At 41.6% G+C, this 27,243-nt stretch overlaps 1 protein-coding gene across 5 annotated transcripts; it reads left to right on the top strand.

Moving 5' to 3' along the window:
• Positions 1-307: 307 nt before the first annotated feature.
• On the top strand, positions 308-27,196 carry LOC108088171 (cartilage oligomeric matrix protein). Of its 5 annotated transcripts, none has more exons than XM_017185844.2 (14): positions 308-394; positions 874-1,128; positions 7,975-8,159; positions 9,873-9,939; positions 9,995-10,310; positions 10,372-10,501; positions 11,267-11,407; positions 14,339-14,533; positions 15,179-15,296; positions 22,232-22,353; positions 24,573-24,895; positions 25,309-26,792; positions 26,846-26,979; positions 27,035-27,196. In XM_017185844.2, the coding sequence occupies exons 3-14, from the start codon at positions 8,075-8,077 to the stop codon at positions 27,103-27,105; spliced, it is 3,186 nt and encodes a 1,061-aa protein (XP_017041333.2). In that variant the 5' UTR covers positions 308-394; positions 874-1,128; positions 7,975-8,074; the 3' UTR covers positions 27,106-27,196. The 5 variants fall into 5 exon arrangements, with proteins under 5 accessions (XP_017041333.2, XP_017041334.2, XP_043064556.1 ...); XM_017185845.2 differs by having other exon boundaries at positions 372-451; XM_017185847.2 differs by lacking the exon at positions 308-394 and adding an exon at positions 515-609.
• The last annotated feature ends 47 nt before the right edge of the window (positions 27,197-27,243 follow it).

Below are 27,243 nucleotides of genomic sequence, written 5' to 3'. Positions count from 1 at the left end.
ATAATTTTCGATTAAACTTGATCCGCAAATCCAAACAGTTATCATATCTCGAAGTCCATTACCGCTATCCACTCACTTCCTCAATTATTGGCCGGCGCTCTGGCCACACTGTCGATGTTTACGCAAATTTTGCACGTGGGCGTCTCGGCTTACTCACGCGTCAAATCAAAAGAAACGCAAACGAAGACAAAACGCGGCTGCTGCGGCGTCGCGTTTCTCCCAACAGCGACAACAAAAGCAACAAGTCAACAGCTGAGAACAAACAAACTGCAGAAAGGCAACAACAAGTTGTCGCTGCCTCAGTCGACGGCGACGCCGACTGCGCGGCTCGATCACTTCCCTTCGCATTTTCAAATTTTCAGTTTCAGTTCGCGTTGGAACGTTGGACAAGACGGTACGTGTTCGTGGTCCTTCGATAACTTATCGCCGATAAGTGATCAGCGATCACCAGGTGTGGGATCCGCAAATAAATCAGCCTCTCGCTATATCGCTAATCGGGGGAATGCCTTTGATCTGTGACGTTATTAAGTGTGTTTTTCAAATCATTCCGAGAGCATCCCGTATAAGAAACAACTCCGATCCTCAAGCAGCATCCTCCGCATATTCAAGGTGTCCAAAATCGCGTCGCGTTCGCCTTCTCGCCGTTAATAGCATAAAAGTGTTTTAATTTTTATTGGCACGAACGGGCGAGTCAGTTGTGGAGCAGTTTTCGTTGCTGGAGGATCGGCGTCGCGTGTTCGCCTCCTCGATCCCATAAAAATCTGCTCCCCGAGATCTTTGCGTGTGTGTCCCCATTCCCCCCATTTTTACCTGAGGCGTTTCGAAAAAGGTTTAAACTATCTAATGCATCCGTTTCGTTATCGATTCTTTTAGTGTGAAGAGCCTGCGATTTGTTTGATCTTTCGCTCAGAAGAAATAATAAAAGTGTCTGTGCGGTCGTCCAGGAAGCGACGGAAAAGTGTGGAAACCGCCGTAAAAATAACTCACGTCGTTTCCATTCTAAATTGTGCGTTGACAGCCGCAAGTGGCGCAAACAAGCCAACAACAAGGAGCTGTCACTCCCGCCGAGTAATTCACTCAGCTCCACTTCTCCACTTCTAGAGCACGAGCGACGTCCTTGAAACAGAGGTGAGTGTGAAGGTTACCCAGACCTCCGGGCAGCAGGCGCTCAGGAGTGGGCTATAAGTGCGCAGTGTGTGGCCAAATCTGGGTTAGTCGAATCAAGTCAAGTTAAGCGGAGGAAATTAGTGGCAAAATAAGTGGCTAAGTGTTAAGTTTATTCTTTTTTTTAACTGTCGGGAAACACATCAGAATTAGACTACTCTACGATATTACTACGTTGTTAACTGAAAATTCTAGTATCCTTATAAAATAGAAATTGGTTAACTCTAAAACGAAAACAATTTATGCTACCAATTTATCAAGGAGTAAATATAGATTTTTAAGTCACTTATTATTTGGATTGCGAGCACAAAACAATAACCTGAAAACTTTGATCCCAAAAAATATGCAAATTATAAATAAGGGGGATATATTGCTATTTCCTAAAACAAATTTAAGAATATGAAGACAAAATCCAGCTACAAAGTATCCAAGAAAAAAATGTTTATATACTGCGAATGGCGTTTTATTTAATGAGCTTTCGGATATTGTTTTACTGGTAATAGAGCTTAATAGTTATTCTGCCCCCACTGAGAAATCTTTTTCATACATCTTTATTGCTCGATAATCACCGCCTCGTTGAAAGGCCAATTTATGAATATTTTTCATCAGCGCCTCGAAAGATTCCGATTCATTTCACCGCCGTTTTTATCTGATGATAAATCATGCTAATTGTTGTTGTAATTCAAATACTATCGATACATATTAATTAGCCACACCCTAGACAACCGCAATCTCGCAGCTAAATCGGCCTGTGGCATCCACAGAAACCGAGCGACATTAATCTATGGGAGATCTTATGATCTTATCTGCATTGGCGCCATAAATACCACAGCCGAGTCATAATTTATTAATTACCGGACTTTCCACACATATTTAAGCGATCAGATTGGGGTTTATGCCTTCGCGAGAACTATAATTATGTGATCATATAAGGTCAGAGCAAAGAACACTTTTCTCTACCAAAAACGATTTGTTGTCTTGAACAGCAGCGGCCACGTTTTGTTAATGATGTTGACCAAATGGAGGTGGACACATTCCCCAACAGCGGTTTATACTTGTATACTTAATTTTATTTGGCTCGATTTCCCAATCACTTTGCTATTTCTACTGGACTCCGATCTGCTCTGCTACTTTATGCCAAGCGATTCAATTAAAAGACGCCCACAGCCAAGATCTACATAACAATTTATAACTGCCTTTCCGAGAGTCATCTTAGACTTGCGGTTATTTTATTATTCGAATATATTATTCGAAGGCAGTGGCGCCGTTACCTAAAGGGGTATTAATCTTAAGGAGGCTGTTAACCAAATGGGGGTATTTTAATGAGAGCTTGGCATTAGCATGCAGTGCTTAAATATAGGTAGGAGTAAAAAAATGGAACACTAGAATGCTTTTGGTATGTAGTTCATCCATAGGCTAGTTACCTTAAATATCCTGGTTAATAGATCATAGCTTTTGGTTATGCAAAGAGTTGTGACCAAAAAAAAAACTGTAAATAAATATTCCATATTGGAGCTTTGTATTTTTTTGGGCTCTGTCCAAACATTGATACCCTTTTACCGCACACAGTTGACTCCTCAGACATGGTAATATTTTTCTGGCCATATATAGAGCTCGAGCTTGACATTATTAAAACATAAATAATATTGCCATTGTTGGCATTGTGCTATTGGAATTTCCGCTTGGCAGCGAGTTATGAGTTCATAAACAAATGCAAATTAAGTGGAAAATTGTTGCACCAGCAAATTAGCGCATCGTCAGTGGAAAGCCATTTGGACGCCAATTTCCGACCTTATGCGGGGAATCGGGCTTACAAATTTTAATGCTTTGTATTGGTCCGATCTCGAATTTGCAATTCAAATAAAGCTCACAATGGAAGCTAAGGCTTTTTGTGTTGGTTGTTTGGACTAGCGGCGTCAAAACTGAATCATTTCGAATGGAGACGCGACTTCGTTTTAATGGTTCATCAACATAAGTTAATGGGTTTTCGCTTTTGGCCTAATGATAGATTAAACACATTCTCAAACGATTTGACAAGATCGCTAACGAAAATACTCCGCCAAAATTTAAACTTTTATCGGAGCAAGAAGTAAATCATTTATAACCTGAAGAACAAAAACCTTTTATATTGGTTTCATTATAATTAGATATTCTGCGAAGATATGCAAATATCAAAGACGACTGATTAAGAGGCGTGGCCCAACAAACACCTGACAAAAAATTTAATTATATGGCGGCCATATAGGCAGAATGTTGTTTATTGAAGTTTATGGGAATATAATATGATTTGGGACAGATTCTAGCTGCTGGCTATAATTATGTAAAGATTTTTGTAAAGGTTTCTAATTTATTCATCGTGTATGTTTACTTTATCGCATGAATATCTAATATCGAAAACTAGCATTTTGTTCAAGTTAGTTTATACATGATGATTGATATTTCAAAAACTGTAATTCACGTATTTTCATACACCTACAATTTAAATTATTTATGTTGTTGCGATTGAGCAACTTGGCAGGTGGCAATTACCATACCAGAAATCTCCATCACACGATATATAATTGACAGACCTTTCAATATTTTGAAATAGGACTCCATATAACACCTGAAAGCAACATTTCAAGCTGTCAACTACTGCATTTTTGTGGAAAATAAATAGTCAAAAATTGTATGAGAAAAAGTCGACAAAAAGAGTCGACCGATATTCAAATCGATTCAGATACAGAAACCAATGAGATGAGGACGTCAAGTGCCGCCCAAGACTATTGAACTCCAATCCTAATCTTGACACTTTCAAAACACCGGTGAAATAAATGGTTGGCCTGCGCCGGAAGTTATACAAAGTCTATTATGATGAAACCAATTTATCAGGCTGCCTGAAATCAATTCAGTCCACCGCGACTCAATGTTTTGTTGCTTCCAATTATAAAGTGCCTGGAAAAAATTAAACAAAGGCTGAAGAAAGTTGGCGGCTGCAAATGAAAATCCGCTGAAGAATTTCCCTAAGTGGCTTAGCTGGCCCTGACTGCGCTCTTTCTCTCGATTTTTCACTCTTTCTCGGCGCTCGTGATGCGTAGGCGCCGGCATAGATTTTTCCATGTCAAACCAGCAACTGACAGCAGGTTTGCCAGCCACTCGCAGCCCGGCTCGAACCGAAGCCGCTCCGAAGTTTTTGGCTGAGCATTTAAGCGCGGCTGATTTGATTTCAGTGACACGACGCCCGCGGCGGCAGCGAAACTTGTCCTGCCCACACGCGACTGCGCGGAGTTGGCAGCCCAGTCGGCCGCGCATGCGCAGTAGCTTCGCGACTCGCGAGCGTTTTCCTCCGATTTAATTTTTGCGCCGTTTCGAACGCCCTGGGGGAAGTGGACTGCGCTGTGCGGTTGCATGCTGGCGCGATCGGCGAAAGAGTCAAAATATTTGAATTTCTAATTCCGTACGAGGGCCGAACCAAGAGTGTATCATTAAATCATCCTCTACTGCGAAGACAATTGAGTTGTTTGACTTTGCTGCTTCACCGACATGGGAATTTAAAAAAACAGTGACTGGAAACGCAATTTCTTGGGGCACTAAGGGTTCTTGTAAAGGAAATGCTGCTTACTCCCCAGAAAAAAAAAAAGATGCTCAATATAAATTTAAAAATATGTTTATTCAATGTCAAATTCAATTTTTTAATTTCAACGATTAACATAATTGAAAATTTTGAATCCTGAAGAATATGTTTTTGTTGTTAGGTTTTGCTTCACCTCTAAAAAGGATCCCATGGCAATTAGCATTTATAATTAAAAAAGATTTTTTGTAATAACATTGTCGGTCCTTAGTTTTTATACGGAAATATGAGTTTGGCACCTATTCAAATATTTATTTTACCCAAAAGGAAATTAGATAAATTGCATTTCTGTTCAAATTCTAATTTCCATATTTAAATTGCTGTTGAACAACCCCTAGAACAACCCTCGTTGACAACTGGCCAGCCAGGGTTCTCGTTTCCCTTTCGCCGTCTTTTCTGGCCTGCCATATAATCTAATGAAAATGACTTTTCCGATAAGCATCAAATTTCCTTTGATGATAGACCAGAAACGCCTTTGTCACTGTCGTTTGACGCTGACGCTAAACTTGTTCAATCGGTTTAGATCAGTGAGGGGTCCAAGCCGACTAGTGGGTGAAGATCCCGACTGGCGAACCGCAGCCAACCCTTCTCATTTGCGGTCTGGGTTGGTATTGCCGGTCGATCGAGCTGCGGCTTCCGTGTGCATTTGGCTTTGCTTAATTAAATGTCAATCAATGTACTCGTCGGTTTATGGAGACGGACTTTGTTTCTGATTTGTCCGCTTTATTAACTCGATGTGGCGTCGTCTTCAAGACGCTGGCGATGCGGCTGTTGATTCTTCGGCGTCTCGATGGCGAGATTTTGTTTTTGGGGCCTCAAGTTGACGACTGCGTGGGCGCTGGACAAAGATATATGCCCGGCCTATGCATGATCTACACCCAACCGATGGCATTAAAAAGTATTTAATAAATTTCGGGCCTGAGGATTATGTGTTTAGGTGAACATGGGAAGGTGTTTCCACTTCTGGTTTCGGTTTTTCTTTATGTTCGCGGCGGATTACTCCGTTGACATTTGGTGGGAAATGTTCTGGGTTGAATCGGTAGCCGGCGGCCAACTTAACTGGATATTAATAAACGTTTCACTGAACACTTGGCACAGATCGCGGGCATTACGCCTGGGTTAAGTTCTTGATAACCTTTCACAGAACTTGAAATGGATGAATACCGCGGACGTCTTAAGTCTTCAAAACTTATGGGAGTGATTGGATGGAATCTCTTTTCTTTTGAAATCTGGGGAACATTTGTTGAATACTTTGTTTAATCTCCCGCAGATAAATTAAATTTTCAATTGAAAGAAGATTTATTTACACGATTATGTCACGGATTTTTCAAATGCCGATGAAACCACTGATATGTGTTTGTTATTGAAATCATCAACAGCGATTTTAATTAAAGTTTTTTAATTTCATTAGAGTTATGGTTCATTGTGTTTGAATGCATTGATATTGTATTGTAATATGTCAATATGGAATTTATTTTCTGAGCCTTTAACATGTAACCTTACCTCCTAATGGCGCTATCTTTGTACTAAAGTTCTAACCTATCTATTTTAAAAACGACACTAAAGCACTCTCGAATTCTATCATCGGATGGGGAATAAAAACCCTAAAATACTTTCGAATGCTCTCAGCCCGAGTACGGGCATATGGTGCCTGGGATCTGCCACCGTTCTTCTGGTTTTATTGTGCTTTGGTAATTGCGATTACACCCATAAACGGATCGCATCGGATCCTACAGCCCGTCCACTTGTGACTCAGTGACATTGTAGCCGAGAGAACGAGAATTGAACAACAGCAGTAACAACTGCCACTATAAATCCATAACTGTCAGTCAACATTTTGGACCAGTATCGGAGAAGTTGTCGTCGTGTCTTGTATGGCCAGAACGCCATTTGCTTTTGGCCCGGCTCTCTGACTGTGGCTCTGACTGTGGATCTCAATGTGGCTGGTTGGGCATCATCGACCGTTACCACATTCCTGGGACACCTCTAGCCAAAGCCAACAACAACATCTCGGCCACATTTCTCGTGTTTATTTAAGCATGAAAGTTGTGTAATGGCTGAAAGTCGGAGGATCGATTCTGGGCTGGCCTGAAGCTCTCTATTAAATGGATTTGTGTTACGCAGTTTATTGCGCTTCTTGACTTTTGTGGCCGTTCGAGTGATGAGCCAAGTGCCTAATTGCAACTGCGTATTTTTGGGTGAATCCTCAACCCATTTTCCAATCCATTTTACGACTGCAGCTTGTTTAATGCCAATCAGTCAGTACTTATTTCCACAAGCAAGTTCTTCTTTACATTTATCGTTTAAGGTTGAATTTATGATCTCTCAAAGGTATAGAATCTTTCCTTTTTTTGTTTGAGATTTATGTTAGCCAGGAAAGTAGTTTGTTTTATAGTGATTTACAAAGAAAGCAGATGCAAGCAAGCGGAATTTAGTTATTGTTACATCATAATAGCATTTTCAAAATAATAAATTTGAATGCTGTTACATAAGGGCAATTATTTCTTGTTATCTAACATAGCCCTTCCCAGAAATTGAATCACAATTCATCACCTCACCTAGAGCTCCCATCAACTTTTCTTCGGAACTTCCGCTGAGGGAAGCACCTGAAAACACACCCAGGCAAAAACAGATCCGAACACACACATTAAATAAACATTTATTTAAGTTAAAGAGGCATGCAGGAAAGAATGATTGCAAATATCCAACATAAATCTCAGGAAGCTCAAAGAATCCACATTGGGCACACCAGAAAATTACAACAAGAAATATAAAACTTAAGCTCCGAAATGCTTTATGATGATGACGCCCACAGATGGCCAACGAGATGAGAGATATGGGGCGGGGGAGGGCTACACAAATATATTTAAACAAATATATCTAGGTGATACCCGACCAAGTACTTCCGGCAAAGTGGGGAGTGAAAACTCTGGGGGAAACTCGGAGAGCTTGTTAGAAATTTAAAAAATGCTGCAAAATATTTATCTATTGCGCTATCATTCTGCCACTTTTTCTTCTTTATTGGCTGCACTAATTTAATTTGAATTTATTTATTATTTTATGCGATTTCATTTTACGCTCCGCCTCGCAATGCGCTTTGCTGTGCGTTTTATTTTTAAACGTAAATAAACAACCACCGGCTGAGGAACGAGGTCTTATTTTCTTCGCTTTATCGTTTCTTTCTCTTATTTATATTTCAGCGGACGGACAGATTTTGGAGTGAAGACCCGGCACCCCCTTTCCCCCTTCATCGAACCCCCAAAAAAAACTCAGAAGACAACGTCAACAACAAAGACTACGATGAATTGGACGCGCGTGCTGCTAATCGGGTTGACCGCCTTGGCGCTGACATTTGTGGAGGTTGCATCACTCTCACTCGATCCAGGTAAGTGCAAACGATGCACTGCACCCTCAATCCCCTCCCCTCCTCCTCCCCCTTGCACCCGTTTTGCATTCCAGTGAACTCTTTAACTCAAACAAACGATGGTGCGCCAATTCACTGGAAAAAATCGTTTAATGCTTATTATTTGTATTACTATGAATATAGTACTAAAATTGAAGATTTTCTTAACATTTTTACTGAAAAGTGAATTTAATTTTTAAAAATTATGGGCTTAGAAAAATCAAGTTGGAACAAGATAAACTTACTATTTTAGAGGAATAATTTATGGAACATTGCAGTTAGGGCCATCTTTCACTTAATTATCCGGCGAAAGTAGTGCATATTACTTCTTAAAAACTTGGCTTACAATCTTTTAAATTTTAAAATTTTATAAGAACAAATTATTACTTAAACAAACACAAATTCAATAGCATTATTTCTAGATAACAAATCTTATTGCAATTAAAAAGGCGGGTATTGCTTTAAATTTATTCGACCTTTAGCTATTGATTTATTGGAACTAATATTATATAACTTCTTGCATTGTTCCAATCAATTATTGTAATTAAGTGGCTTTTAAGTACACAGAGTACGCACACATTTTTAACGATTTTTATGGTTAACAACCAAGCGATGGCTTGCAGCGGTACAATCGGCAAATGTTTGCCGAGAAACGCCCGAAAGGCATGGTTTTGGTTACCAACTTGGCGATTTATGTAAATCGCGAGCTCAAATCCCAATGCAAACGTCGCCGAGTGACAGCTGGGTTCACTGCTTGTCGAGTTGGTGACCTCCCTGCTCCGCAAATGGCGATATTCCGGCCCGATCACGAGAGGAGGCCCTGGCCAGACCATCTTGCGAGTGCAAATCGCGACTTTTATGCCCATATCCCCGGGCTGGTGGCCGTTTTCATGTCCATGTCCACGTCGTGAAGGTCACCTGGCGTGAGCCTGTCAAAAGTCGGTCGCCGCCAGCATGACAAATGGTCGCGCAAATGCGTGAAATTCTATATGGAGTCGTCTTGATGGATTCCTTCGCCCCACGGATTGTGCAAATACGGCTCACACCCGATTATGTGTCGTGTATTTATTTGGGTTAACGCTGACACGGCCCGCTGTATTAGCGGCCATCTCCCTCCCGGGGTGACCAAAATAAATAGTTCCATGTTCCGTATCCGAGGTGTTGTAATCTGTGGCGGGCAAAAAATATAAAAACCGATTGCCAATGTTTGTGGGCAAATAGAGCAAGTGGCTAAGACGGGAATTACTTGAAGAGATTAACAAACATGACCCGATGCTGATTTGGGTACCTCAGCACATTATCTTTGTGTGCACTCGGCTGTTTATTTGGTAATCAATATGTGTGGCTACGGTAGAACGGAAGTGGTTCTTAACAGTTTCGAAACTGATCAAGGAAAAGTGAGAAAGATAAGGCACGAACCTTTGCAAAGGGGATTTATCATTTATAAATTCCTTCAAAATGCAAATAAATTCAATTTAGATACATATAGGAACATTTTTAGAATGTACAGTTAAATTCATGTTATATCTTTATAATTTTAATAAAAGAATAATTTTAATTTCAAGAGAAATTCTTACGGGCTAACCTTTTTCAAATTACCTTATCTTTGTTATAATGATATATTTATTATATATGTATTTAAATATTTATTAAATATATAGGTATTTATTTTATATTTTATATATCCTTTTACAGTGGCCTCTGCCGAACTGGAACAGTTTATAAGAAAGGGAGACGTGGTTATTTCAACGCGTCACATTAGGTAAGTTATTAATAGGGAATCTAGGGACTGATGACTATATATATTCCCCCATAAGACCCCGTCGAAAGCTGCACATCTCCATTGAGGCCCTGTTCATGATCGACTTCCCCATGCTGAAGCACAAGATGTCCTTCTTCCTGGACCGAAAGCAGCAGCGGGTCACCCTGGACATCAGTGCGAATGGAGCCACCGAGTCGCGGAACTTCGACATCCCCAACATCAATGAGACGAGCACCATCAGATCGCTGGCCCTGCAGTTCTCCAAGAACCGCATCACCCTCTTCGTGGACTGCAAACCGAGCACCCACCACGACATCGAGATGAGCCTGACCAAGCTGTACACCCAGATGGACGACCCGGTGATCAAGTTGGTGAGTGGAAGGACCCCAGTGGCAAGTGGGACCGAGAGTGAGTTGGAGTTTTCATTGACAGTTCCGCGAGCGCAAGTACCCCCTCCACTTCGACGGGGACATGGAGCACTCCCTGCAGCGCGCCAACTGCCAGAAGGGCATCCACCGCCGTGGCAACCGCCGCATGCTGCGCAACAAGATCACCGAGCGTGGTAAGTTCGCCTCGGCAGTCAGTGCCTACCTGCCACCATTCTGCATGCAGTTCGAAAAATTCAAATCGAATTCCTGCAATACATTGGTTTATTTGGAATAGCTTGATAGTTTTACCATCCTATAATCCAACTACTATAAAAATATCCAACACCTTATAAAAATAATCGAATACAAATCGTAAAATTTGATATCACGCTACTTAAATATTTGAGAACATATTTTAACTTTCGTAATAAACAAGCAAAGAGTCATTTGTTCATTATAGTTATAAGGTATCAACTGAAAAGTACAAACTCACTTTAAACAACAATTTTAACATATAAAACCATAAAGTGTAAAAAATCAAACATATTTTGCAGGAAGCAGTAAACAAATCGTTCTCTTTTTAATTGACTTTAAGAAAACAAATAGTATTAAAATCAAGGAAATGTATACTCCCTTGCTGTTTAGATTTGTGGAAAAATCGTTTTTGGTCCAATATACGTACAAGTTTTTTTTTTTTTTAATATTTGAGGCCAAAATAAATAAACAATTTATTGTTTATATTATTAGTTTTAAAATGAAATAATAGTTCCAAACTGCTTTTATTAATAATGACACTATTTGCAGTGTAAATCAATTTTAATGTATTATTTTGTTGTAAGATAGTAAACTATTTGCGACATTAGGCAATGATTATTATCTAATTTGTAATAATCATTAATTTTAACTATTCGTGTTTAATTAATTATTATATATTTTTTTCTGTGTATCAATCATTGCAGAGAAGAACAAGAAGCGGGACGTACGCGGCTGGTACGAGCCGTCGACGATCGCCCGGGAAACAGTGGTGGACCGCAGACACCAGGAGGTGCCAACGGACGTGGAGCGCGGCGATATTCCCGTGCTGAATGGCGACTGCGAAGGTAGGTTGGCAGGCACCTCTCATCCACCACCACCCATCTCCTGGCGGAGTCACCTGGTGGAGCCACCAACTGCCAGTCGGTAGTCTCTATCCAGTCAGCGGATCTTGGCCCAAAGGCGGGGCCTTCCTACGGCTCCTAAGGTTGGGCTGTTGCCAGATTAGATGCTCGACTTGATGAAATTATTTGGCTTTTGTCAGTTGGCGTTTATGTCACTCGAGCAACATAATTCAATTAAGCATACGTAGTATACTACATGTAGTGGAGCAACCTGAAATGGGGTACGAGTGTGTGGGCTGGGGAACTGATTCGGGGGATTGGTGCATCGAGTGGGGGCTTGAATTTCAATGGCATGTGCAAGTGAATGAACGAGGCCTTGAAAAGCAGTAGAGGCATTCTCCCAATGCAATGATTGGGATTGTTTCAAACACTTGCCGCATCTGAGTGGCAAGCAATTCCTTAGATAATTGCCTAAATAATATTATTTATAACACAACCTTATTTGGTAAGTGACTCAACTGTTTTTAATAAAAAGAGGAAACTTATTAGTCAACTGACATTGATTGATAATGTACAAGAGAACTTCTTAAGGCAAAACACATGTGGGTTGCGAATTTAAAACGCAAATAGTTTGGTTCTGGGAATGTTAGAAAGAAGAAAACAAAGTGGAATTTTCAAGTGATTCCATGTATTAAAATAGATCAGATGAACAGGTTAATGCCTCCATTACCAATTTGCTTGTCCTTGAGCTTAATGCTCCTCATTAGGTTGCCAAGTCGCCAAATATCTCGGCTTAACTCGCTAATGCCTTATAAATCTGGCAAGCAATTAATAACAACCCATATCTATGGGTGTGTAACACGGCCATAAGTACCCTCATCGCAGTCACCGACTTGGCCAATAAGTCGCCGCTAAGTGATCACAGGGAAATGGAAATATCGGGAGAAGATGGAGAATTACGAGGCGCCCACAGAGCGAAAACACTAATGAACGCCGAGATATGACAAAGCCCCTGCAAAAGCCGTGCACTCGATTCGAACCGAACACATTGCCTGGTGTCGAGCCGGCATAATTATTATTTATCTGGCTCAGAGCAAAGACACCAAATTGGTAGCCAGCTCCGATCTGTACCCACACAATCTACTCAAAGTCTTGCGGTCTCAATTGTACACTTTTACAAATCAAGGGTGCTTAAATTGGCTTATTTTTCCAGTTACCAGTAGATGTTTAAGGAATCTATTAAATGGAGTATAAATTTAAATTTTTTTATATTTTATATCACTTACTTAAACTTTTTTCTTAATTTAAAACAGCCTTGTTTCTATAAAATATCCCTATAATGGGTACAAAAGTTTCAGCTTCAGATTACATTTTGTATTTTAAAAAAGGAAGTTTAAGTGATAAAAAAATGTTTTCATATAAGGCATTATTCTGCTGCCTTCTGTTTTAAAATATGTGCGATTATCTTTAAGAGTATAAAATAACTATTTGAACGTAGAATGGTGAGGGAACATTTGTTAAAATCATATCTATATCACTGGGATTATCCTTTATTTTGTACAGGCTAACCTTAGTGAAAACAGGATTCGACTCTTTCATTATTACCCTCAATTTAATTACACTCAATTAGGAAAGCTTTAGTTTCTCTGAGTGCAGTTGACATGAGTACGGGGCGGCATATAAATCGCAAAGGCAAAGGCAGCGACAACGGCAAATCGTAATGAATGAATTACGTGGCCACGCCGACGACTGTTTCGAGCCAGATAGAAGCGAAGGCTGCCAAATGTACCGAATGTGGCCAAAACGAGATCGAGATCGAGATCGCTGGGGCGAGGACCCAAGGTGGAGGAGCGGATTGGAAGCTGGAGCTGGAGCGGATGCGTTTGGGCGTTGAGGCGGCGGCGTTTTCAATGTTGACAAAACTCACTCAGGCTTTCGTGCTTTCGGGTGAACCGACAAAGTCAGACAGATGTGTCCGTAGAACCAAGCGAGCTCTGTGCATGCTGAACTAGTTTAGTTGTTGCCGTGTGTCTTACACGCTGTTGTACAACTTAAAAGGCCTAGAGATGACAGATTCATAAGCGATACATTGCAATTTGCTGGCTTTGCCAGGATTACTATAAGAAGTTGAGATGTCTTGAAATTCCAGTCGGGCAGGACAGTCTTTTAGCAGTTTTAATGGTTTAACAAACTCTATTGAAAAATCTGTTTGATTTGGATAATGATACGGAGAATAGATAACAATTTTTTTTGATAAATATAATCTATTGATGGTTTAGTCCATAATTAATTATGCATTTAGTTTGTAGAACGAGAGAAATTGGTTAATCATTTTATTCGCCTTAGATTAACTCACTGGTAACTACTACTACTTCCGGTGGGAAATTGTTTACGAATTGTTCATATGCATAAATAAATTAATTAATAAATTTTAGACTCGCAAAACAAACCGACACTCGTAATTAGCATACATTTAGTACCTGAGTGGCTCCGTTTCCTCCAATTAATCAGCACAATGACTCATCCCTAGAGATTCGGGAGAACGAAAGCCGTGAAATCGGGATTGGATGCCCGGCTTTGTTGTCCCATTGCATTAAGCTGCACTAAAACCCCGAACGCATTAGCAGCTGTTCGAGATCCTGGCTCCACTGGAGCGACAAAGCGGATTAGGTTGCAATCAGAGTTCCCCACTCCTTTCGTTGAAACGAGTGCGATTTTTGCATCGGTTAGACCTTAATCTTGTCAGACGCTTGAACGCTTCCCACACACATTTTGCCAAGTTTTACTGGATCTTACTCGCTTTTACTGGGTTTTGTCAGGGAGTGGAGGGTGCTGGTGAATTATTGTTGCTTTATTTAAAGTCCCCCGTCCTCCGCCAAGTGAAAAAGCCAACTTATCTCAACTGTAACTCTGTTCTCTTATTGTTCCAATCAGACGCCCTCGCAAGATCGCTCAGCGATTTACTGGCCCTGGTGAAGCTGCTCCGCGAAGACGTCGCCCACCAGCGCCAGGAGATTGCCTACCTGCGGATGCTCCTGGAGAACTGCGCCGGCTGCAAGAATCCCCTCACCAGCGACAACCAGTTGCGCGTCGAGCCCGACTGTCGCTCCGCCAATCCTTGCTATCCCGGTGAGTAGTACAACTATCTAAATTACAAGCCATAATTAGCTTGGGTTAATGCAAGCGTTTAGGTTTGATTGCTAGGTAATAGTGTACCTACGAAAATAAGGTAACCCCATAACCCATAACAATTTTAAAACTAAATGAACTTCAAATCATATACTTGTAATTTATATAAATGAAGAGATGAGATGAACAAATGTCTAGTATTTATATATACGAGTATTACATCATAAATAAATAAACATAAATACGCAACAAATTTTTAAATGTATTGTAGGTATTTATATAATATTACCCATAGTATTAAAAATACTCCGTCAATTTTCAATAACCTTTAATAACAACATAAAGTACTTTTACTTTCTTTTTAATTTTAAAAAGTTATAGTTTTTGCTTATTGGTTGGTTTTTTAGATTTAACAGCCTTTGTTTTATACTTTTGGTAAAAAGCCTATTAACCTTTTGTAATATTGGCTAATAAAAAAAACCTTTTTTTTTAAATGTTTCTTTTTTAATGAGTTATAAATTGCTCATCTTTAACTCCCAACTTTTTTTTCAAAAGCTAACCCTTCATTTCATTTAAGCAATAAAATAGTTTTATGAGATCCCTTAAAAAGTAAGCTAAATATTGGGTCTGGCTTTCTGTTTTTAGGAGTGGAGTGCCTGGACTCGGCGGCCGGTCCCAGATGTGGCCATTGTCCCCTTGGCTTTATTGGCGATGGCAAGACCTGCAAGCCGGGCGTCACCTGCGCCCACCACATCTGCTATCCGTAAGTCTGTCTTGAGTCCTTATATACCATCCCATACCCACCAAGCTCCCTATATACGAATATATATTCCTGTGCGTGTTCTGCTCGTGCGCTTGTGCGAAGAAAATTAACGCGGATTGTGGACGTTTTAATGGCGTCAAGGGCGTGGCCATCGCATCCATGTTAATTGTATTTGTCATGCTGCGACTCCGAGGGCTTGAAAAGCGCCGCCATCCGATGGGCCTCCTTCTGCCCTGACTGTGCAATTATTTGCATTTGGCCTTAATGGCAATTTGATGTTGTTTATGGTTTGATGATCTAGTCAAACAGCAACCCAGCGACTCCTTGACAAGCTCCCCACTCCCCATAAGCATATCTGTATCTGTGATTGATAAGCACGTGATGCCCATTGAGAAGACACATTTAGGCCTTTATTTACCCGGTGAATTCTACGAATAATCGAGAGCAAGGAGACATAAGCTGGTTACCCAGAACAGCGTAAGTGGATTGGGCTTAATGGCTGTGAGTCATGTGAGGGTTTCGAGGATTGGGTAACCTGTTTTCTCACCTCATCCCATCTGATAAGCTCCGTAGATCGTAGATATGTCAATCCGAACGCGAAGACTTCCTAATCCCTTCTTACACTGCGAGATTTTCCATTTCGTGCGCATAATTAAGTCGGGCTGAGATACTTATTCAAATGAACTTAGAGATGCGGATTTATCTATCCAATGATCTCTTTGATCAGATCGAGATTATTAATGAGGTCAGGCGGCGAAGTAGAAACTCGGTTTCTGGATTCACAACCGAGTCACCTGCTGACATAGTGATATAACCATCATATCGGAACGGAACAAGGGAACCTTTCTCCGAAAATGACATCTCGTGCCACCCACAACCCATATCAAATGGTCGATTTGGAACCGGAAGAGCTCGTCACATTCGAAAATCAATAAAGAGGTTAATATCGTTCTGGCGCTGGTTATCAAGTTGCTGCCAAATTTGTGTCAAAACGAACTTATTATGCAAAAGACCCACAGATCTCTCGTAGGAAACCCTAATAAAAACATTATTTCTTTCGGTTTCCCGGCCTGCATCATAAATATGTTAAACAAAACTATAACAAGTTATGCGATGTAACGGAGAGGAATGTTTTGTAGATATTGTCGAACAAAATGCAACAAAACCCCTGGCAGTACAGAACCCAAGTCCGTGGGGTCTGGACCACAAATGGCACTTGAGGCAGCCGCATAAATTAGTTAAATGTGAGCGGGAATAAAGAGCCCGCACCCAGTTCGGCACAACCCGAATCTGAAGACTGAAGACTGAAGACTGACTGACTGCATTGTGCGGAGGCACTCAAAGTGATTTCTGTTATTCTTTCGCTGACCAGGAACCCCTGAAATCGGGCGAGAAGTGAGCGCCTATCCTCTCCTGGCCACGCGCATAGAGCCCTGCCATTGGGCCATAAATTTGGGTAAATTATTGGAAAGAGCCCCCACAGACGGAGCACCGAGAACCCAGAGTTGTAGGTGTCTAGGGATTTGTTTACTTCGCCGCGGTTGCGGGCAAGGTGCGCCATGGTTGACCGTATTTTAATTTGCATAAAATTGCCTTAAATGTTGTCACGACGCCGACTCGTTACTGTCATCTTTCATTATCGATGAAATGTGGCCAATGTGTGTGGTAGGGCCTCAGCCGAAACTCCGTTCCAATCATTTTAATTTAGAACCCACCGAATGTCATCTTGACTTGGTCATCGCTTTGTTTGTTTTCACTTCGATTCAGAACCCCATTCTTCTTGGGTTTCTTTTAAGAAACGATCGATTCTATTAAAAGGCCGTAAAACCTGCGCTAATGACATGCACACCTGTTGATCCTTTGTTGTGGCAGCTATCGTGTGTGTTTTATGGAGGTACTTCTTATAAAGGTTTTCATATCCCTCTCTTTGTGAAGTGCGTTTGGTGTTCTCTTTTGTGTCGATTTAGATAATAGTTTTTGGTTCTTAGAGTCAAAGTAGCGCTCTACTTTGATTGAGAATGTCCCGAGATTTTCTAAGAACTTTTAAAATAAATTGAAATAAATATAGAGAAAGGAGTTCCGTTTTATTTCTTCAAAATTTCACTAAGAAATTTAGCTTTATTTCTTCATATAATAATTTTATAAAGGAGAGTAAGGAGTTCAGCTTTATTCCTTAATAATAATTTTAGTGTAAATCTTAATGGCAAATTAAGCTGTAACAGCGGATTGTTTTGTAGCCCTCTTTCTGTAATAATTTCGCTGTTTGCCCTGCACTTTCCATTTCCCAAGCTGCAATCCCAGGTGGAGCTGACCACCTGAAAAGCCAATCATAACTTGGCCGCGGGCCGATGACAGTCGGGCGGCTTCGCCCAGAAAGTTTTCACTGCGCACACTTCTGTTGTTCAATTTAAATTATGCATTTGACGAAATAATCAGCAGTGCAATCAAGCCGAGGGAGATTATATTACCATCGGGAGATAGGAGATACCGATCCGGAGTGTGATTCCCGAACCGATGGCAGCTGCAACATGTGTTGCTGCTTGTCGAACAATTCCCGCGACAGAATTCCATTTGATTGAGGCAACTTTCCCACAGATTCTCGGCTTTCCTCCCCGCCGTTTTCCACTCCCCTCTCCATTTTCTTTGGGGGCTCAGCAGAGCGTTTACGGCCACAGGTAAAAGCAGGAAAAGCCAAGAGTGGAAGCAGCGACTGCGGCTGGTTCACAGCTCCAAACATCAAAGTTCGGTGGAACGCATATCTCAGTGTGAATCAAGTTCGCCTACGCATCGGAAAAAAAGTGGATCCATTGATTCCAAGTCGTCGTAGTCGTAGTCGTCGTCGTGTTTTGTTGTTTTTGTTGTTACTGTTGTTGCCGTGGCGTTGACTCCGCGGCTGTTTGACTGCTTGAATTCAAATTAATAGTCGACTGGCAGCAGTTCCCACTTGGGCTTCGTTTATGCCGCAGGAAGTATTAAGATGAGGGATCACTGCTCATTGCTTGATTACAAGTGTGAACTTGTTGCAGGAGAGCATTTTTTTAATCCATATAATATTTTGTACAAGACTAATTATTAAATTACTTGAAACTTTCATTACTTAAGAGAAAAAATTTAAATACTAAATATTTATTTAGAAATATTAATATTAATCAAGTTTTTTATGTCATTTCTTATTTGAACATTTTTTTTTCTTTTTATTGGTAACTTTGAGACTTTATTTTGTATTTCTAATTTCAAAAAGGTTTTTGCTCATTGTTAATAAAAAACTTATGAATTAAAATGAATGAGTTGGTAGTGAGAATTTATAGAATTTATACAAATGTAGTATTCGATTGTTTTCATTCCTTCTTTATCAATTATATACATCATTACAATCAATATTTTGTATTCCTAATTTCAAAAAGTTTGTGCTTATTAGCAGTTTTTAAAACATGTTAATCAAATTAAATTAAAGTTAGAAGTGAAAAGTTTTAGAATTTATACAAATGTAGTATTCGATTGTTTTCTTCGCTTCTTTATCAGTTATATATTTCAATCAATGCTCCAAAATCAATTGTTTTAATTGTACGAGTATTTAAATCCACATTTATACCACTACTTTATCTAGAAAGGAAAAAAATACTTACATTTAGATTATTGTTTTATTCACATACTTGAACTGGTCTTAAGCCACCTTAATGTGCACTATAAATTTAGCAGCCTATTTCTAGAGATCTTCCACATTTGGATAAGTTTATTTTGAGCCTCTTGAAATGCTTTATTATGCCTTAGAATTTAATTCCATTAAACGGAGCTTACTGACTACCCACGTGCTCAGTTCGCGATATCGCATCGCCGCATAAACATTTTACGACGCCGGTCGTCTTGGCAATGCGCAGGCGCAGCAATGAAAACAAAAACAAGCCCGGGCCGAGCCAACTTGAGATCGAGCCAAAGAGCTGGAACAGGAGGCTGGGTATCTGAAATGGTGGAGCCGGAGTCGAAGCCCCAGTCAACCTCGCAGATAAGTGGCCTGTGGCAAAATAAACGCCGCTTTATGGCAGTTAGCTGCAGTTTGTCCAAAGCGTGCGCCACATTCGAGGATTGCGGATCGAGGAATGGGAATGGGGATCGAGGATTGGTGGTTGGGGAGTACGAGTACCTGGTATTGAAGATTGGATGCTGGATGCTCGGATGCACTTTTCTGCGCAAAAGGGAGCTCTCCCTCGAGTGGCAGCCGAGTGTTTGTGGTGGGCTCTTTTGTTGTTAGAGCATTTGCATGGCATGCGCTACCATTAGAAGCCATTTGGTTGGGGTTAATGGCTGGGCGGTGGAGTGGGTCTAAGAATAGGGCTTACTCTGGCTAATAGACCATTAAACCGGGGAGGGAATATCTAGAATATGTGTGATTGCTGGGCTCTGACAAACACCGAGCACCATATTATTGAATTCCTGTAGCTCGAACCACTGGTTGTTCTTCCCATCCCTTTTCCTTTCCATGTGGCTAAAAGCCTTTGCATGCTTCAAAACCATGTTCACACATTACTCAGTCGCTGCTCCTTCGCCGGGACCTGCCCTCTATTCCTTCTATTCTCTCCGCTCCAACCGGTGTTTGAACTGGACTTAAGCTTGGTGGAGATCGGGGTTGGGGGTGCCAGCCAGCAAATTGGAATTATGAATTATGAATGCGTGGTTAATAAAAAGAACGGCCAGAAGAAGACAGGGCAAGTGGGTCCGTCATGGCGGCCTGACCAACTCGGTGGAAGGTGGACGGTGGAAGGAGGCGGCTGAAATGCTAATGCGTTCCTCGTTGCGCTTGACCGGCTATTTTCCCAGCACTCAAACGATGCCGCAGAGCCAGACGCTCCGCTCGAATGGGCTGAAACAAAGCAGAAAAGCGCAAAGTGGCGGCCAAAAGCGGGAAGGGATGGCCGAAAAAGATCGGGGCGGAGGCACCTGGGAACGCAGCCGGAAAGCGAAAACCCCCACGCAGCATCCAACTGGGATGGCATCCCATCCAACTTGCACCGCTTGCCACTTAAGTACTTAACACTCTTTGCTAATTGCGCCTCGCCAGTTGAGGCAAGACCCGAAAAGATTCCACCGAGAACTCCGAATTGACGCATAGTCTTGTGGATTGGGACAAGTGTGTTGTTGCCCACCGCGGATGTGCCAAAGTCGAGGGCCCCAGGTGATGGATCCCATCAGCAGACAGCGCTAGAAATAACAAAAACAATACTTCAGGGTTTCTGCGACTCGAACTGCTTTCGGCCAGCCAAATGTTGTTATAATGCTCTTACTAAAACGAGCATATTAAATATTATATTGACTTTGGGAAAGCGACCTCAATAAGTTGGAAAATATAACTTTTGAAAATACTTTGGATACGTTATTTAAAAAGAGCAAGGGCAGTTTTACGATTTGTTTTAAACACACTTATTTTAAATAAAGAAGGAAGATTCACATATCGAAAATTGCTTTGTATTTGATTATTTTTCATTAATTAACCAATTTTGTTAAATATCAAATTTAACTCTGTTATTTAATAGTAATATGAATGTTTAATATTTATTTTATTTCTTTTCTTTTTAGAAGTAATATATTTAGGTTAGTCACTTGTTTCAGTCAAGTAATTTTGGTAAATTCTTTATTTCGAAAAATTTTAAAAACCATATTATATTTTTGGTTTATAAATTTTTTTTAAGCATGTATCCATTTTGTGGTCTAAGTTATTCCACTAAAAATATCAATGTAATATTTATTTTCATTAACTTATTTATAAGTTATATAAATCGGGAATGGGTGTTTGTTTAAATTTTTTGAAGGGTATTACCTCTATGATAAGTCAGTCTCTAGAAACCCCTTCATTTTGCATCATCATTATTATTATTTAGTCCGCGGGCAAAATGGAAGATGGTGATCTAGGGCCGAGTCTCGCTGGCCAATTCTATAACCAACTGCGACTGAAACTTCCGGCAGGCGAAAACGCACTGTGTGCTTAGCCGGGCCATAAAATATTGGAACTATGGCTTCTGGGTCAGTTGGGCACGGTAGTTCCCGCTGATGGGCGATTTTCCTAGGAAATTGGACTGCCATGAGTTATGTCCTGACAAAGTGGGAAGCAAAACGATCCCGAGCTGCAGAGGCAACACAAAAAAGCGATGATGGAGGCCCGGCTGGAGATGAAGACGAGACAAATACTTTGGCCGATGGGCCAAAGGCGGCGGGCAACTGTAACCCCGGACGAAGGCGAACTAATGACCATGTCATGATATGTAAATATTTCGCAGAGCCATAAGCAATCCCACACTCCGGATCGTAAATAAGGAACGGTCAGGGAAATTTACATGCATGCAATGCACTCGGATGATGTTTTGTGTTTTGGCCATCGGCCATCCGCATTTCAACCTACACACTGGGGCTTCCCCCTCCCCATTATTTATTTGTGTTTCGCTGGCTTTTAATAAGATTTTCTTGTAATTGTAATTTGTTTTCTTTTCGGGATCCGGTGTCTTCCTGCGGGTAAATGTCCGAAAATCCACCTGAGGAGGCGGGGCAACCGGAGGAACCCAGCACCATGGCACATGTCTTGTCGCTTGTCGAACTGCGCTTTGTCGGTGCCTTGGTGACCCCGATCCCCTCTCCGGTGGGGCAACCTTCTCCTTTCCTTTTCTCTTTTGTCAGCTCAGTGGCTTTGTGCAGCCCGTTTCCACTAAACATCATTAATAAATATGCCTTTGTATGCTCTCCGACTGCGTTCAACATTAGCAGTCTTTTGTTGCTGTTTGTTCCTGGCTGTCGGTATTAATAATAATAAACAATGTACCCCGAATGGATAGCACACACACATCCCAGCCCCCTTCCCCGATCCCTATCCCTATCCCCATCCCTAATCCAATTCCCATTCCCATCCTCCTTTGCGATCGCATTAACGACAATCTGGGTTCTCTTTGCAGAGGCGTCCAGTGTCACGATACCGTGAATGGAGCCCAGTGTGACTCCTGTCCAGCTGGCTACGAAGGTGATGGACGCACATGTTCGCTCCGTAATCCTTGCCTGGACACACCGTGCCCCTCAGGTAAGTGGCAGTCTGACTGACTCAAGTGGAGTGGAGTGGTCTCCTGTGGGTTTGTTCTCCTAAGCGCAGTTTTGTCTTTTCGGGGATTTCGTTGATTTTATGGCTAATTTGTGTTTGTCGTGCCATCAGTTCGGTTTCGGTTGAGAGTGGGTCGATTGGAAAACATGGGATCACAGAAGACATTTAAAGTAGAAGTTCTCAAGGGGAGGGGAAGAAAAAGAGGAAACACTTCAGTTGTTAAACTGTTTGATTTTATTGCCAGTTTTTAGGAATATTAAGAAGAAACATTACAAATTATACATTTATTGGGGCCATAAATTTAAACTTGCTTTCTTGGGGAAATATTATTATTAAACTAAACATACTAAAATATGTTCTTATTTTATATTATAATTTTTTTTTTAATAGAGATAAATAATTATTTTAACTTTTAAAGTGAAGCTCCCAATAAACATTTTTTGTTAATATGTTACCATTAAACGAAAGCCATTTGATAGATAGATAGATATTATAATAGATTTGTATCAACAGATAATACATTAAATGCAATAGATTTCTTATCATAAAATTCAATAGCAAAAAATGTACATTTTACCATTTTTACATTTTTTTAGAAACAAATATTCGTATATTGCTTAGATTATTAAGGTTGGTTACATCTTTTTTTACATTTGACAAGGCAACGTAAACAGTTCCAAGTTAGGTTTGTATACCCTATCCACTTGAGTGTAGCGTACTCAATTCACACGACTGTTTGATTTATTAATGCCCACTTCGGTTTAATTCGGGCTCTGAGGACTCGCCGACCCTTTTGATTGAATAAAAAACCCTCGAAAATTATATAGTACGCGTGGTAATTTCGGGCTTTCCGCGAATGTGTGAAACAAGGGGGCTAATCAGAGCTGAGTTTCGCTGGGATCCAGAGGCACGGTCATCAGCAGCGATTTATTCGTGCTGGAATGTTGGGGCCTTATAAGTCGAGTCGTCTAATTGAATCGCGGCAAAGTACAAAGTGCACCGCGCAGGCGGACTTAATTAGCAGAGTCGAATGGGACACCCCACAAAATACTTACCAACTTACTAATCAACCATTCTCGTTTGTATTAGGCAACATTCTAGTGCCCTCGCATAATGTGCAACACTATCAGAGGCAGAGCCAGTACACCGCCCGAAAATACTCGGTCATAACGAACTAATTCGCAGCGGGAGTGACAATCGCAACGTTTTGGCTAAGCTATGATACTATACACACCTAAATTACGAGTACAGAACGTAGAAAGTGCACATATTGAATACTATCTTGTAAAATAGTCATAAGTTGTAAGCTCTACGATTGGCAAACAGCGGAATTCATAGTATTAGCAGTCCATTTGAAAGCAGATCGCAGCACCAACGAAGAATATCAGTTTGTATTTTTGCAAAAATGTATTGTAGATTAGAGTACACAAGTGCCCAATTAAATGCCAGAAAGTGGAGTCTATAAACGTGTAACAAAATTTGTTTTCCCCGCCTGAAATCTCCCAATTATTGTAATAAAATATGAATAATATTAATAAAACGAAATGTACGCTGTATTCTTTTGGTTTTCAATAAATAAACTTCACCATTGGCCACTTATTTTATTTGCCTACCAAAATCATTTTACACAACCCGCATGCCCTTAAATCCCTTCATGTTTATACACTATCATTTTCTGGTCATGTCTCAGGAAATCATTGTAAGGGTAAGTGGGTTGTAGTAGCATAGAGGGAAGTTTTTCTTACATTTTTAAATATGTAAAATTGGTGGTAAAAGAGCTGAAAACGAGTAGGCAAGCTGGGTAATACCAGGTTTTTATACTTATTCTTTAAAGTTTATCTCTGGTTTTAAATAAATTTATTAAGAGGGAGCTTAATTTCCCAAAGACTCGAATTATCGGGTGTATAACATATATCGATACTAATATTCTTTTTTAAAAACATTCAAGTTTCTTTGCTTAATGTGCAGCTATTAGTTGTGCTTCAATTTTAATAAAACAAAGTTCTTTTAAAATAAGGTTTTTATCCTCGATCGAAGCTTTTTGAAAAACTAAAGGTTTTAAAAAACAATTAGGACTTCAATAAATATTTGGGATTTTTAGGCTGAAGTCATGTATCCCTACAATACAGTTCCAAAATCATCTCGCATCTTCACTTATTTTTGAATATTCTACCCGCAACTCTTTGTTTTTGGCTCATAAGGTGCCCAATGTCTGCAGGTGGGTTATCCACCTTATTTCCACTGCATCTCGTGCCCAAAGGGTCACGAGGTGAACGGCACCACCTGCCGGGATCTGGACGAGTGTCTACTGTACGATCCCTGCGACGACCTTACGACCTGCACCAATCTTAATCCTGGCTTCCAATGTGGTCCGTGTCCTGTTGGATTTGATGGACTCCATGCCCATGGTTACTACGCGGACTACTACTCCGTGGATTACCGCAAGCAGACATGCTTGGACATCGATGAGTGCCGAACTGGGTTCTTCCGGTGCCCCAATCACTCCACCTGCATAAACGAAATTGTAAGTCAAATATATAGGACTATTAAGGGAGGAGCAATAGATTTAATTTTGAGATAACTATAACCAAACGCGATGAATATATCTGATAATATTAAAAAAAAACATTGTTTTAAAATTTTATATTAACACATTTTATATTTTGTAATCAAAAAAATTTAAAGGTTCTAGTTGTGAAATTCTAAAATAATAAGAAATAAAACTGCATATGATATGCTTAATGTTTTAAACTTTTTTTTTATTGGAAATATTTCTCAGCATTTATTTTAAGTCCCACACTCAAAAATTTTTAAAATTAAAACTAAAATAAATACAAAAAATATAATATTTAGCAGGTTTTAGTTGTAATTTCAAATTTCTTTGAAATTTCTATGATTTCCTGCACAGATAATAAAATCAATGCGTTCTCCCATCAGGGCTCCTACAGATGCCAGTGCCACGAGGGCTACGTGACGAACGGGACGTACAGCTGCCTGGACAGATCCTCGGTGTCCGTGTGTCCGGACGGAACCGTCTGCGACCGGAATGCGGTGTGCCTGCGGATGGACAACCTGCGGCACCTGTGCACCTGCAACGTGGGATGGGCTGGCAACGGGGTGATGTGCGGAAGGGACTCCGACGTGGACGGGTGGCCGGACCTCCCCCTCCGCTGCCCGGAGCTGCACTGCCAGCGGGACAACTGCCCCAAGCTGCCGAACTCCGGACAGGAGGACGCGGATCTGGATGGACACGGCGATGGGTGCGACGACGATGCGGATGGGGACAACGTGCAGAACAGCCAGGACAACTGCTGGCTGGCCTACAATACGGAGCAAGTGGACTCGGATGGCGACAAAGTGGGCGATGTGTGCGATAACTGCGTCCACAAGTACAATCCCAGGCAGCTGGACACGGATGGCGATGGACTGGGGGACGAGTGCGACGGGGACATCGACAACGACTCCATTCCAAACGAGGTGGACAACTGCCCACTGCTGCCCAATCCCAGCCAGTCGGATGTGGACAACGATGGCGTGGGCGACGGTTGCGACAACTGCCCGAACCTCCCGAATCCCGACCAGAAGGATCGCGACATGGACTTCGTGGGCGATGCCTGTCACAGGGACATCGACGGAGATGACGATGGAGTTCCCAATTCCCTGGACAACTGCCCGATGGTCAGCAACTCCGACCAGCTGGACACGGATGAGGATGGAACGGGCGATGAGTGCGACGACGACATGGATGGCGATGGGATTCCCAACTACAAGGACAACTGCCCGCTGGCCCACAACCCCAAGCAGGAGGACTTCAACAGGAATGGGAAGGGTGACTCCTGCGAGGACGACGAGGATGTGGATGGAGTGCCCAACGCCTTGGACAACTGTCCCAACAACTCGATGATCCACCACACGGACTTTCGCACCCTGCAAACCATTCCGTTGGATCCCAAGGGACTTTCCCAGGCGGATCCCAACTGGGTAGTCCATGCCAACGGCACCGAGATCGTCCAGACCCTAAACTCTGATCCTGGCCTGGCGGTGGGCAAGGATGCCTTCGGCGGAGTGGACTTCGATGGCACCTTCTACATCAACGACGACACGGATGACGACTTCGCAGGGTTCGTCTTCAGCTACCAGAGCAGCTACAAGTACTACGTGGTGCAGTGGAAGAAGGGCACCCAGACCTACTGGGAGCCACGCCCCTTTACCGCCTCCTCGGCACCGGGCATCCAGATAAAGCTGGTGAACAGCACCGAGGGCCCGGGGCCCACAATGCGGAACAGCTTGTGGCACGAGGGGAACACCGATGGAGAGGCGAGGCTGCTGTGGAAGGATCCCAAGAACATCGCCTGGAAGGAAAGGACCTCCTACCGATGGTCTTTGGTGCATCGTCCGGCCATTGGCCTCATCCGCCTGCAGTGAGTGATGGCTTGGCTGAGTGATACTTCAGGTTTTAACTGTGTTCTCATAGAATGTACGAGGGCAACCGCCTGATCATCGACTCGGGCAACGTGTACGATTCCACGCTGAAGGGCGGACGTCTGGGCGTGTTCTGCTTCTCCCAGCGAATGATTATATGGTCCAATCTGCAGTACAAGTGCAACAGTAAGTGAAACAGAACAGAGGTATCCCAACCTAATCCCCATCTCACCACAAACAGATCGCCTGAAAGCACCAATCTACGATGATCTGTCCGATTATCTCAAAACGAAGGTGGAGTTGCAGGACTGAGCCAGCGGAAGGCCCCTCCCCTCTTTGCCATCCATATTAACCAAATTAATATTAATGCTACCACTTAGTTAATAAATGAGTTGTCAACCGAGTTGGCCTTTTTAAAACGAAGAAAATCCTAGGGCTCAGTTGGCTGTG

The sequence above is a fragment of the Drosophila ficusphila genome, unplaced genomic scaffold, assembly GCF_018152265.1.
Source record: "Drosophila ficusphila isolate 14025-0441.05 unplaced genomic scaffold, ASM1815226v1 contig_607, whole genome shotgun sequence".
NCBI lineage: Eukaryota > Metazoa > Arthropoda > Insecta > Diptera > Drosophilidae > Drosophila > Drosophila ficusphila.
The sequence above is the reverse complement of the archived record's forward strand: the minus strand, read 5'-3'. Positions and strand labels throughout refer to the sequence as shown.

What these genes read in the sequence shown, in the direction of transcription:
- LOC108088171 (XM_017185844.2), top strand. Translation starts at nt 8,075, where the DNA reads ATGAATTGGACGCGCGTGCTGCTAATCGGGTTGACCGCCTTGGCGCTG. An exon ending in ATCACTCTCACTCGATCCAG is followed by an intron (nt 8,160 to 9,872) that starts GTAAGTGCAAAC and finishes ATCCTTTTACAG; the next exon opens with TGGCCTCTGCCGAACTGGAA. An exon ending in CCACCTGCATAAACGAAATT is followed by an intron (nt 24,896 to 25,308) that starts GTAAGTCAAATA and finishes TTCTCCCATCAG; the next exon opens with GGCTCCTACAGATGCCAGTG.